Raw genomic sequence first — 13,723 nt, 5'->3', positions numbered from 1 at the left:
GGGTTTTACTATGTTGGCCAGGCTGGTGTCGAACTCCCGACCTCAAATAATCCACCTCCCTCGGCCTCCCAAAGTCCTGGGATTACAGGCGTGAGCCACCACACTCAGCCAGTTTCTCTCATTTTAAAGCACACCAAGGCTTACCACAAGAATCATGCTCAACAATTTATCTTAAGATCAGACTGGCCTGGAATTCTTTCCTCCCTCCCGCCCACTCCCCTCTTTACTTTCTTCCACCTGCATAATGGCTACAAGAAGTAGCAGGCGGGGATCAGGGTATCGGACTGTAAACTGGAATCAGAGAAGGCAGCTCTGCCCAGGGTAGCTAAAGGCCCTTTAGTTAGGGTTAGTCTGCATAAATACGTGTGATGAGAGCAGCAACAGCTTGCGATTTATACAGCACCTTGCAGTTTACCAAGCGACTTACACTTACATGCATTTTTTTTTTTTATATCACTAGTAAAGACTCTAGAATTATGTCTAGGAAGAATTCGAGGGCTTCAGACTAGTGGGAAGGGGGTTGGTCTTGAGCCTGTGCTTCATGCTAAGCATGCTGATTTTAGTTAGATCAAAGACCCAGGTTACCAGAATAGTCAAGCAAGATGCTTTTAGTTACATGGTACATCTATTTATGAAAATGTCAGTTCCTATGAAAATATGTAATAGCACCCCAGGCCAGCCTCAGTAGTGTTACTAATCACAGATGAAAAAATTAAGCCTGAGAACACAGCAGTCATAGGTACGAGATCTAATCTGAATATTTTTCCTATACCAAATTGACTATCTGGATTTAGTGGTAGGCCGCTTTGTACATTTGGGGGGACTCTGTCCCAGAGTCAGAATTATACCAACTTCTTTGTTTTAGAAATGAGAAACCTCGGGACTAGCTAACAAGCCTTAAAGGGGTTCAAGGGTTAGATGTTAATCATGTATTGATATAAATTAACTGATTTTGATGAATACCCTTATTTGTGGAAATACACATAAAGTATTTGGGTAATGGAACATCGTCTTGGCAGCTTAGTCTCAAATGGCTTGGGGAAAATAATGTTTTTTTGCGTCATTTTTGTAATTTCCCTGTGCTCTAAAACAAATAGACATATCAGCAGTGGTTTAGAGACTACCCTAGGCTGTAAAGCTGGCTGGTAGTCCGGAGACTTGGGCTCTCCTGCTGTGCCTGGGCAGTGCCCTAAGTTCGGCATAAGCCTTTAAGAGGCCAGAAAGTGTCATGGAGTATCTGCTACAGTTGGACCTAGACCATGAGAATAACACCAGATGTCAACGTGTCCAGCTGATGCTTCACAGAATGGTTCTAACGGTACCTGATTCCGAACTTTCTCTAATTATTCATCAAGCTTCGCTCCATATCCCCAGCATGCAAGTGAAAACCATCTCTGCTTCTTGCTGGGTCACCCCAGGCTGTTTTGAGCTCCTAGGTTCACAGCCTCTGTGATTGCTGGGACATCGGAACTTCTCATTTCGGCATTATAGGATTGTAGGGTCTGTCATCGTGATTATAAATACTCTCACAGGTCTCAAGAAGGGCAGAGCTGTTCATCTCTGAAATGACATGTGGGTAACATGCAACAGCCTGGTTCTCATGGAAGCTGAGTGTAAGCTTCAGTTGTCCCTTTCTCTATCCCTTGGAAATCCCGTCTGAGCCACTGCATTCTCTGCTGTGAGTGACCTTTGAGAACAGTAACCAAAGCCTTTGAAATAGGGATGCAGGCATGATGCAGCGAGTACCGCAGTATAATAGGGTATGTTCCGATCAGAAGGGGGAGCCTGGTCAGATGTTATTTCACATGGTTGGGATGTGAAGGAAGGATAAGGTTTAGTCCCTGACTTTCTGAAGCTTGTATTTGTAATCTAATTGGGAAAATCATACTGGCACAGGATGGACAGTCCTCATTCAGACAATAGCACTGTCCCTTCCTGTCCCATGGGAAACTAGGGCTGAGTTGTGCAGCTCGGGCACCTGTGCTTTCAGAGAGCACGTAGCATCGCGGGCAGGAGGACGGACTGTGGAGTCTTCCATCACCTGCATTCAAATCCAGGCTTCACCACCTACTACTGTTAATCATTGAGTGACTTTGAACAAGCCGTTGAATCTTCTGAGCCTCAGTTGCGTCATCTGTGTAACAGGATACGTGACTGCTTGTCTTATAAAGTTTTTGAGAACTGAAGGAAGTCATTCACGTGAAGGATACTCTGAGCACGGTTGAGACTTGGCAAGGGGATGTGGGGTCTCATTTGAGGGGATGGAGAGCGCACGTGAGGATGGGTCGACGGAAACCCACAGGTGTGGGAAGGCCTCGGCGAGCCAGCCAGACTGGGGTGAGCAAGAGGGCTGGGGCAGCCTCTGGGGTGGGGCATGCCACACCGGAAAGGCCGTGGGTGTGAAAAAGGAACCCTCGGGGGTTTCCACAGGGCTTAAGGGGGAGGTGAGTGCTGGGGTGTCCAGCAGGGGTCCTGATTCTTGTCTTCAGGACACGACTGGAAGGGCCTGAGCCTGGCAGTGGGAGGTGGGGGACAAGGCCCGAGAGTGACCCAGGGTGACATCCCAAGCCCTGACTCAGCTGTGGGGATGGAGGAGAAAAGAGAAGAGGGAGATTTGGAAGGAAAACCCCTAGGACTCTGTTGACTGGATGGGGAACACCTCCCTCGGGGAAGTGTTAGAATGACTCAAGGGTTTCCAGCCTGAAGGGCCGACAGAGTGGCGCAGAGAGTGGAGGAAGCAAGAGGAGACTGAGCCATGGCGCCTAGTGCAGTCTGAGGTTAGGGTACATCAGTAGGATGCAGAGAAGGCTGCAGGTGTGAATCTCAGGCTTGGGAGACACACAATGATCCTTAGGACATACTTCCTTTATGTCCGTGAGTTTTCATTTTCAGATGTGTAATGATAATGTAATCCAGGGCCTACCTCGGAGAGCCGGCACGTCAGCCGGGCATTCAGTCTCTTTCATGTTAAGCACTGGCCCCGGCCTCCTCTCCTCTTTTGGATTCTTCCTTGTCCCTTTCAGGCACGAGTTTGGCCCTCCAAACCCATGGGAAAGATCTGTAACCTCTAGCTCACATGTGCACACACACACACACACACACACACACACACAGTTCCCTGCAAATGGATGACTTTAGATGCAGTTAACACCATCCAAAAAATACTGGAAAGAATAACACTGGAATAACACCATCCAAATAACACAAGCACCTTCACACTAAAAAACAGTGAAACGCGGTCACCGGAGCCCTCCCCAGCAGGAGGCCTCGTGGTAGCTGGTGTCAGGGCCTCAGGCTCCCCCAGCCAGCATGAGTGCTCCCTGCCCTCCCTGCTGAGGAGTATGTGACTTCAAACAGAAAGCTCATGCAGCAGAAAAGCCTATAAACCAAGTCCCCCAAACCAGTCTCACACGCGTTTTCCCAGCGAATGGGCCATGATAATGATTTCTCTTCGAGTGCCTAAAGTGTGCTCGGTACCGTGACAGGTGCTGGCCGGAATGTGTTTTTGTTTCATCTTCACAGTGAGCCTACTCGGGAAATCATAATAGCCGCATTTTGCATGTGAAAAAACTGAGACTCAGAAGTTAAGTGAGGCGCCCAAGAACACACAGTACTGCTGGGTTTGACACTTGAGCCCAGTGTGGCCTGACTCCGCCTCTTCTGATTACTCTTCAGTCTCAGGAATTGGGGGTGCTGATTGTGGTGGGAGGGAGATACATTTCCTGCTAGGCGTCAATACTGGCGACTCCCACCCACAGACTGTTGAGGTTATTTGCTGCCCTTGCACTAGCTGCCAAAATGCTAAGGAAACAGCTCCCCACTTCTCCCTGGCCCCTAGGGATTCACGTCTTTGTAACTTTTCCTGGTTCCTTAATGTTGAGGTGAGCAAGAGCCATTAATCAAAATAACTGAGAAGCTGAGTGTCATAGGAGTGTACTCCTTTTTTGTAATTGTGTTTAATTTGGGAGCAGTTTTGTCAGCACACCTGTGCCACTGCCACAAGAGTCATCTTCAGCCATCTTTGTCAGCAGTTTATTTGTATGGCACAGTTTTCTGCAAACAGATATTCCTCAGAATCGTAATCTCTGAAATGCCTGAGTGTTATAAAACTATTAATCAGTTGTCTTCACTCTTAAAGACAGGGATATTATTATTATTATTATTATTATTATTATTATTATTATTATTATTATTATTTTGAGACAGAGTTTCATGCTTGTTGCCCAGGCTGGAGTGCAATGGCACAATCTCGGCTCACCGCATCCTCCGCCTACGGGATTCAAGCAATTCTCCTGCCTCAGCCTCCTGAGTAGCTGGACAGGCATGCACCGCCAGTGCCTGGCTGATTTTGTATTTTTAGTAGAGATGGGGTTTCTCCATGTTGTCCAGGCTGGTCTCAAACTCCTGACCTCAGGTGATCCGCCTACCTTGGCCTCCCTAAGTGCTGGGATTACAGGCGTGAGCTGCCACGCCCAGCCGGGATATTATTTTTAAATTTTGGAAACTATAGAAAAGCATAAAGGAGAAAAGTAAATGCCCTGTGATCTTACCACTCAGAAGTAATCACAGTCAACATTGTGTGTCTTTTCCCAGTGTTAATACGTATATAATCAAGATCCTGTTACACAGTCGACTTCTTGCTGTTATCAGTACTAGCTGTCACAGTGCACTTCGTCTATAGCGGCAGTCCCCAACCTTTATGGCACCAGGAACTGGTTTCATGGAAGACAGTTTTTCCACGGATCGTGGCAGGAGGCCGGGGGATGGTTTCGGGATGAAGCTGTTCCACCTCAGATCGTCAGCATTAGATGCTCAAAAGGAGTGCACAACCTAAATCCCTCATATGCGCAGTTCACAGTAGGGTTTGCGCTCTTATCAGCGTCTAATGCTGCACCGCCTGACAGGAGGCAGAGCTCGGGTGGTCATGCTCACCAGCCCACTGCTCACCTCCTGCTGTACAGCCCATTCCTAACAGGCCACAGAGATACTGGTCTGTGGCCTGGGGGGTTGGGGACCCCTGGTCTAGAAAACATCAGGCTTTTCCCCTGGTTACTTGGTCCTGACACAGGCTGGAAATGAGATGTACCCAGTAATTTTTGGTATATACGTTTCCTGGGTGTTGAGTGGTTGTGATGCTCATTGTGGCTTTTATATCCTGTGAGTCATGTAAAAGGAGAAGCTGATTCTTTATGGTGCATTTGTCTTCGAAGTAGTTTGTTTTTCTGAGTTGAATGTTCTTCAGGAATGAGAAAATTCCTGTTAATCATCCTACATACCATTCAGACATGCTTTCTAAACTAAGCCACTCTCCAAGAAACCACTTTTTCCTTTCAGATCAGCACAGAGCCAAACTGTTGCCCTCGAAATGTTTGTATGTAACATAAGGGGAAAAAAATTAAGCTATCTTAATTCTATTTTAAATGTTCCGCTTCTCCGACAAATTGTTTATGGTCTCTTTATCACGCAAAGACAGGGACTCTGTGGCTTCTCAGAGATGCATTTAACACTTCACGTTTACTTTTCATGTCTCTGTTGTACAATTTGCCATTGTATGAACATGAATTAAATATAATGTATCAGAATTTAGAATTCATTAAAATTCTGTCTTGCGAGATTGTTCATAATAGGAAGGGCCCACATAATATGGAATCTTCGGCAGTAGTTGTGGTGCCAGACACCCCAAAATAAATGTGGGTTTGTTTTTGTGTATCAATAGCTTCCAAATATTTAGAACCAAAAATGTGAAACAAACCACAACAGATTAGCGGGAGGATATTTCAAGAGAAAATAGATACGGATTGTCTAAAAAGATTTCTAATGGAGGACAAGGCAGGAGAGACCCTGGGAAGTGAGGGTGGGGTCCGTACCCTTGAAATACTAAGGAGAATCAGGTGTGGAGTTTGCCATGGGGTGCATGGAATCCACAATGCTGTGTGCACTTGGCTGGTGAGAGCCAGTCATGTTCTGGTGAAAGGCAAAACATCAGGCAGAGCATTTCCCAGAAACTGGCATCTTGGTTGCGTCTTGTTAAGATGATCTCACCCTGCTTCAGCTTCCTAAAGATCACCCCTTCCTAACTGATTACCTTGAGTTACTCAGGCGGGAGTCTTGAAGTTTACGAATAAAGAAACGTGAACCAAATACGCCAGGGAATTAGAGAACGATCTTCCTAGCCTGTTTCTGTCTGCATTTACCCATACGGTGTGCTCTCTTTTTTAGGTGCTGTCCATATGTCCAAAATGTTCCTTTGCTGTATTCCATTTTAGTGTCTGTTTCCTGGAAGCAGGTGTGAGGCTATGGAGAGAGCGCTCGTTTACTGGCTTGATGTGTGAAACTGCCTGCCTGCAAGCAGGTGGGCATCTGTAGGGCTCCTGCATGGCCCGTGCTGCCTTGGTGTCACTGATGGACCTTGGCAAGTATGGGTGGAGTTGGGTGTCTTTCTGCCCATCCGCCTGCATTGACTCACGTCAGTTTTTGCCCAGAAATCTGTCCGTGTGATCAGCTCCTCCAGGCTGGTGTGGGTTTTGCTTTATAACTTCCCCTTCCATTTGGGAATTCACAGATTTTGTGCACACACTCAGGTTGTCCTCAGTGACCCCCACAGCTGTGAGAGCCACCCAGAGGGCAACTGTTTGTAAGTTAAAGGCTGGGGTGGCCTGTGTTTCTTCCTGGACGCAGGCCATGCTGAGGCAGCTGTTTATGGGGAATCTTGCTTGGTTTTGTGTGTTTGTTTTTTTTTAAGGAACATAGTTGTTGATTGTCTGATTTGTGAAATTTACAAGTGGGTGTTTTTAAAGTAGAGATGAATTAGTGGTAAACATGCAGTTTGTTCTAATGCCGCTAATTGAAGTTGACTAAATCTATAATGTTTAACCGGGTGTGCTAAGAAAGTTCATTCAGCAATGACAAAGGTTGGCTGTGTGGCGTCCAAAAGGACCACTTGATCTCCTTGTGGTTCTTCTGTGGGTTTTCTTTTTTCTTCTTCAAAGCCTACAATACACGGTTATGTTTAAAAAGTGAAGTTCGTCGATAGTTTGCACTATCTGTAGAATTGTGGAAAGGCGATAGCCTGACCCAGCGCTTTTCTATGAAAATGAAGCAGTTGAGGCCCAGGCCAGCCCAGCGACTTGGCCAGGGCTGTGGATCTGCCTCACAGCAAGGCCAGGAGTGGGTTCCTCACAGCCCAGGTTTGGAGGCTGGAGCCCAGTTCCATCAAGGCCCTTCTCCAAAACACAGAACAGGTGGACTGCACCCAGGCACTCCAGAGCACTTATGTCTCAGTAACCTTGTTCATCCAAAGCAGCATACGATCCAGCCCCGCAGCCCACCCTTACCTGAGAAACGGGACTCCTCTCTTACCCCCTCATGAGTCCACAGTGCTTCCCCTAGCCTGTTCATAGGTGCCCTCACGTCTGAGCTGCTCCTGACCCTCAGAGCAGAAGTGAGCTGAGGCTCACCCCCCAGGAGCTTTTCAGAGAGGATAGAGGTGTGTGCACACCTTGTTGAGAAAGTGCCACACCGAATCCTGCCTGTGTCCCCAGCCATAACAGTGAACTGGTATGAGGATGACAACACACAATGGCAGCCATCACCTGAGCTCCTGCTGCATGTCAGACACCCCACTAAGTGCCGTCCTCCGTTATGGGGCCCTCACGACAGCCCCACGCGTACCAGCGGTGTCCTTGTGCTACAGATGAAGCCATGTAGATGCAGAGAGATGTTACAGAAAGTGCCAAAGCAAGCACGAGGAGGCGGAGAGGCTGGGCTCCAGCGTGTTCTGAGAAGCTGGCGCAAGGACGGTTCGGCTGTGTCCTTGCCAACCACGTGCCACCCGCGTAGTCCCCGGTGAATGTGCTGTCTTTTTTTGTGTGTTCGTCACGTTTCATTTTCCTGAGCAGGTGTGGTCCTGGAGAACGGCAGGCGTACTGAACTTTTGCCAGTGGATTGACAGTTTAAGCAGCGCTCCAGAATGCCGTGTCGCATCCTTGCCGCGTCTTGTACACTCTTTTGCATATTCAAAAACGCTTGGGCTCATGGATCCAGTATATGTGTTGAGAGGTACTAAATATGTATTTTTAATTAAAAATTATAATGAAAAAATTTTTTAATTCTCTTCATTGGCATCTGTGTTCCCATTTGACTTTCACATTTGTGAGAAAATTCTATACTTTTAGACCATTTCTTTTTTCAGGTTTAAATATTCCATCATTTTGTTTGCCTGCCTGCTCACAAAGGAATGGGCTTTCTTATGACTGGAGTGGAAAGTCAGGTTCAGAGCCCTGGACACAAGGACCTGTGTGGTGGTCGGCAGGGTGGGCCCTTTGTCCCAACACCTCCCTTTCGGAGCTGGCTCCTGGTGTCACCACCCACTGGCAAAGGGACTGCCTGCACATAGAGATGGTAGAAGACACTCAGCCCCACCTGTACGGGCTGAAGTCCATCAGTGAGATCGCAGTGCCACGGGGCCAAGCAGTTGCCCTACAGGTGCTCCCCCTGCCCTACCATTCAGAGAGCAGCCAGCTGGAGGCTGAGGAGGCAGGGGCGCCAGCAGCCCTAACCCCCACCCAGGAGGGTGGCTGCGTAGGGTTTCCCTCAGGGATGGCAACTCCCTTCTGTCGCATGAGGCTCCTTCCTCCCTGCCATCCTGTGGCAGTCCCTTCCTGAACTTGGGGATTTTGAATGGTAGACAGTAGAGTGTTTCATTATAGGGTATGCATGCCTAGAAATAATAAAAGCAGGCCAGGCACAGTGGCTCACACCTGTAATCCCAGCACTGTGGGAGGCTGAGGTAGGCAGATCAGTTGAGGTCAGCAGTTCAAGACCAGCCTGGCCAACATGGTGAAACCCCATCTCCACTAAAAATATAGAAATTAGCCAGGGTGGTGGCACACACCTGTAATCCCAGCTGTTTGGGAGGCTGAGGCACAAGAACCACTTGAACCTGGGAGGCGGAGGTTGCATCCAAGATCGCGCCACCTCACTCCAGCCTGGGTGACACAGCAAGACCCTGTCTGAAAGAAAGAAAGAAAGAGAGAAAAAGAGAAAGAAAAAGAGAGAGAGAGGGAAGGAGGAAGGAGAGGAGGGAGGGGGAGAGAGAGACAGAAAGGAAGGAAAGAAGGAAGGAAGAAAAGGGAGGGGAAGAGAAGGAAGGAAAGGAAAGAAAGAAAAAAAGTAAATATCCTAGGTTATTCCAGTCTGGGGAAATTTGCGGTGGATCGGGAAATAGTGTACCACGGAGCCATCAGACACAGCCCAGCGACAGCAGTGCTTTCCATCCTAGGAGCGGCATCACTGATGTACGGGTGCGTGAGTGCCCAGCACAAAGTAGGGTCTTTGTGGAAGGAAGGAGGAAGGAATAGCTGCAGAGAAGGGTCAGCGTAGTGTGTGCTTGGGAGGTCTGCTCATGGTGATCCTGGCCTGCTACTTTCACTCACACCCCTGGCAGTGTAGGTGCCTGTTGCTGCAGACACAGGCCTGGAGGGGCTGATGAGTGCATGTGACATTGCAGTGATGAGACAGTGAGTGGGATTTATTAATTAGCAGATGTGCATTGAATGCCTGTTCCATGCCCAGATCTGAGGCCACGATGGTGACTTTGTTTGTCCTTCCCAGGGAGATAAATACAGAGAGATGAGGAGGATGGTGAGACGAGCACCAGTGAGCGCTCCCACAGCCTGCGGGAGGCAGGCCTTTAGACAGGCAAGGTGCTCTCAGGTGCTTCACCAAGTTATTGTAGTGCTGGTTACCAATCAAGGTGCTCCACGAGCTTTGGGATCAACCCTCATTTTACTGTGGAGGGAAGACCAGTGCTGTTTCCCCATAGACCATGTTGCCTGCAGTCTCCTCAGGGAGATGGGGATTTGCTAAGCTTTTGAAAAAGATAATGGTTTTTGTCTCCCTCCCTCCCTCCCTCCCTTCCTTCCTACCTTCCCTTTTTTTTTTTTTTTTTTTGACAGAGTCTCACTCTGTCGCCCAGGCTGGAGCGCAATGGCACGATCTCAGCTCACTGCAACCTCCACCACCCAGGTTCAAGCGATTCTCCTGCCTCAGCCTGCCCAGTGGCTGGAATCGTAGGCATGTGCCACCACACCCAGCTAATTTTTTTGTATTTTTAGTAGAGACGGGGTTTCACCCTTTTGACCAGGCTGGTCTTGAACTCCTGACCTCAAGTGATCTGCCTGCCTTGGCCTCCCAAAGTGCTGGGATTACAGGCATCAGCCACCGCCCCAGCCTGGTTTTTGTTTGATAAAGCTGCATTTAAACTACTAGAGGTAAAAAGTTTCTTGGGTCAACTTCGTAAGGTCGATTAGGACCTCAGAGAGCAGGGAGGAAACTACGTGACGCCTGACAACAGGAACCGGAAGGGACAGTTTTGGAGATGGGCTGAGATTTCATGCAAGGGAAGTTGGTGCCCAAAAGGGACATGGAAGACTGGGGAAGCTGTCAAGAGTGCATTTACTGCTTTTTCTCCATGGTGGTCAGGAATTTAGAATTTCTTCCTCCTTAAACATATACAGTTCTTAATGGTGAGATTATTTTCTGCAAGCAGGGCACTTGGAAGAGAAAGGTCTGTGGACGAGTATTTTTGCTTTGCTCGACATGTTTCTGCCAGCCTCAGCTGGAGAGCTCTATGCTTCTGCCCTGCCCAGATCCCTCTCTGCAGCTACGGGATCAGCTGACGGTGCCTACTGCTGCTTGCACGCTGTCCCCACTCCCCCCCGCCCCCAGGCCTGTCCTGCACCCTGTCCCCTTGCTTTCCACACTGTAGCCCTAACACCTCCTTCACATCTCTGAATGGCTCCGAGTCCTTCTGCTCACAGCCGTGGTGTAGCCTGTCTTCCTTGCCACGTGTACTTCCTGTCCTCACCTGAGCTCCTCCATGCCCTGCGGGACCGAAAGAGACATGCTCGGGGAAGTCCTCCCTAACCTCCTCCTCTTTATTGCGATTGTCACCATTGGTCATCATCTGCAACTTGGGTTTGTGTCACTGACTCTATCGCACTAGTCTGTGAGGTTTAGGAGGCTGCATAGGTTCTTCACACTTTCCCTGAGGCCGAGCATTAAACAACAAATGAACAAAGAACCCTTCTTGAGGACTCTGAAGAAATGAAGAAAGAAGGTGCAGCCGGAGGTGGCATTTGTGGGTGTTCTAGTGTGAATTCATGGCAGAGCCAAGGGACAGCGTTGCAGGAAGGGTTGTAGAGCATCATGGTCTGTTAAGAGTTCTCTGAAAGTTTTTGCACCTTAAATGCCATCTGTTGCTAGGGAGGAGTCAGAAATGATACAGAGAACTCTCCGAAAAAGTAAGCAAGTCCTCTTTCTCCTTCGTCCGGGTACACCTCTGTTGAGCAGTGAGTACATTCTGATGCCCTTCCCGGAAGTGGACGTTAGCAGCGCCTGTCCTCTGCCTGTCTTGGCAGGTGTGCTGTGACCCTGGGTGGGGCCAGACCAGCGGCATCTGGTGCCCTCACCCGGCTGCCAGGAAAGGTCACTGTCTTTCCAGGTGCCACACCCCCAGTTCCATCATCTTCAGCCACCAGTCAGTGTCATGTCTGAGTCTCCATGTGACAAAAGGAATGGGTGTCAGCCGAAGCAGCTAGCTGATGGCATTTGTGCGTGAGTCTCTTCCGACTTAAATTGGACCTTGTCTGAAATCGATTTGTACCCAAAAGTCCATAAGCCACTCTCAGAGTTTTCTCTGACCACTGTGCCTAAAATACTATCCCCAGTGAATTCATGTGGGCCCACCCTAAGTCAACTCTGAGAGCCCCCAGAAAATCGAGGCTATGTTGTGTTGGTCTGTGAGGCTTAATGGATGTGGCCTCCCAGCATCACAGGTTTCTCATTATTACTCTTGCAGTAAATATTTTAAGTCTTCTTTTACTGGTGTTGAGATCAGCTTCCAGAGGACTGTGGCATTCTCTGCTGTAGTGGCCCTGGCTGGTTCAGAGGGAGCCCCTGCTCCTAAGGATGGGGCACAGCAGAAAGACTTTAAATATTTTAAGCCAGATTCTTCAGGCTTAGGAAACGTGCACGCCACCCAGCTACAAATTATGTCTGCTGATCCACCACCACCACCACCCTCACTCCCGCACCCAAACCCCTTGGTCAAAAACTGTCACTGTGTTCTTTTCAGCTCACCCATATATACCACGTTTTCAGATGGGAATCAACAGTTTGGCTCGTTTAAGGGGGATGGTTTGGGAGAGGAGCAGTGAGGCTGGCGGAAGGGTGGTTTTAATTTTTCAGGGCTCTTAATCGAAGTGACTGAAAGTCAACTCAAAAGTAACTGAAGGGGAACAAAAGAAAAGGAGAATTTGGCTCAGATGATGGAGAAGTACAGTTGGATCCAGGGGTGCAACTCTTAGGTGGGGCCTGTCTCTCTGAGCCTCTCCCTGCTCACGTCTGCCCTTCACTCCTTACATGAACCTCTGCCGCGTGGGCAGATGCTGCTGCAGCCCTGGCCGTGTCCTCCATGGGATGGTACTTCCCCCATGACTCTGGCAAGGGTCCCAGGAGGGCCCTGACTACATAGATATGAGTCATGGGCCTTCCCCCATGGCCAGCAAAGGCGGGGGAAGGCTCGGGGTGAGATGGGGCCCTTCTCAGAGAGGAATTTTGTTTGACTAAGAGAAGGGACAAAGGGTTCTGAACAGATCAAGACAACAGAACCACTACATTAATCTCCTGTGGCCGCCCTGTCAAAAAATCCTTAGGTTGAGTAAATCTGAGTTTTTTCCCTTTACCTGTTGAAATATTATCATAAATTTTTGCCCTTCACACTCTGAATAGTGGAAGCTGATCTTAGCAGCATAGCTAAAAAACCAGATGCAAATTAAATTAATATACAACAACACAAAAACTCTTAGAAGCTGAGCTGAACATGAGTTATATTCTAACTCTTATATGGAAATGTACTTTAGTCACTTTATACCATAATCAGATCTTATCAGATCTCCATAGTATTTAATAATAAAAGCTTTTCGTAATATTTAGCTGACTTTAATAATAGGTCCTGACTCTAGTGAGGGAAATCCCCAGAGATCAATAATCTCCATTCTTAGCAAAAATAGCGTTTTCAATAAAAAGAAGCTTTCTGATGAAATTTGGTTTACGTTACACATCTGATCAGTAGCAAAAATTAAATGATTTTGCCACAGAGCTCCCAAAACTTGAGTGCACCCTGCCTAAATGAATTGGCTTGAATACGTTTCGGAAGTACCAAGTTTGTTTGACACTTTATCTGAAATCTCCAGAACTCCAGCTGGAAGATGACAACCGGAGCATGTTTTAAAGTCATCTGTTAAAACATCCCTTCATCTGAAAAAGGATATAAAAGATTTTGACTTTAAATTTGCTGACATTAATAATGGATGACATATTCAGGCTTTTGTTAGAACCCAATCTTTAATGTCTGTAATCTTATTCAGGAAAGTTAAAACGTGCTTATTATCAATAAAAATAAAACTTGTGATCAGAGATCCAATAGCTTGATGCTGCAAATCACCACAAAAGCAGAAAGTGTAGTTTACCTTTAAATCCAACTCAGCTATTTGCCACTTAAAATTATACTATCTTCAAGCCTGTAATCCCAGCACTTTGGGAGGCCTAGACGGGCGGATCACAAGGTCAGGAGATCGAGACCATCCTGGCTAACACGGTGAAACCCCGTCTCTACTAAAAAATACAAAAAACTAGCCGGACGAGGTGGCAGGCACCTGTA

At 47.8% G+C, this 13,723-nt stretch overlaps 1 protein-coding gene across 5 annotated transcripts in view; it reads left to right on the top strand.

The window, feature by feature from the left end:
• NCK2 (NCK adaptor protein 2) overlaps nucleotides 1-13,723 on the top strand; it is a 156,033-nt gene that overhangs the window by 119,503 nt on the left and 22,807 nt on the right. Inside the window, exon 1 of one of the 5 annotated variants that reach the window (XM_023211308.1) lies at nucleotides 2,153-2,337. The exons of the other annotated variants lie outside the window; for them this stretch is intronic. Coding sequence (XP_023067076.1) covers nucleotides 2,262-2,337 — 76 coding nt within the window. The 5' untranslated portion in view covers nucleotides 2,153-2,261. Of the gene's footprint in view, nucleotides 1-2,152; nucleotides 2,338-13,723 lie in introns of those variants that run through there. 5 annotated transcript variants of the gene reach the window in all.

Source organism: Piliocolobus tephrosceles, chromosome 15, assembly GCF_002776525.5.
Source record: "Piliocolobus tephrosceles isolate RC106 chromosome 15, ASM277652v3, whole genome shotgun sequence".
NCBI classification, from domain to species: domain Eukaryota; kingdom Metazoa; phylum Chordata; class Mammalia; order Primates; family Cercopithecidae; genus Piliocolobus; species Piliocolobus tephrosceles.
The sequence above is the reverse complement of the archived record's forward strand: the minus strand, read 5'-3'. Positions and strand labels throughout refer to the sequence as shown.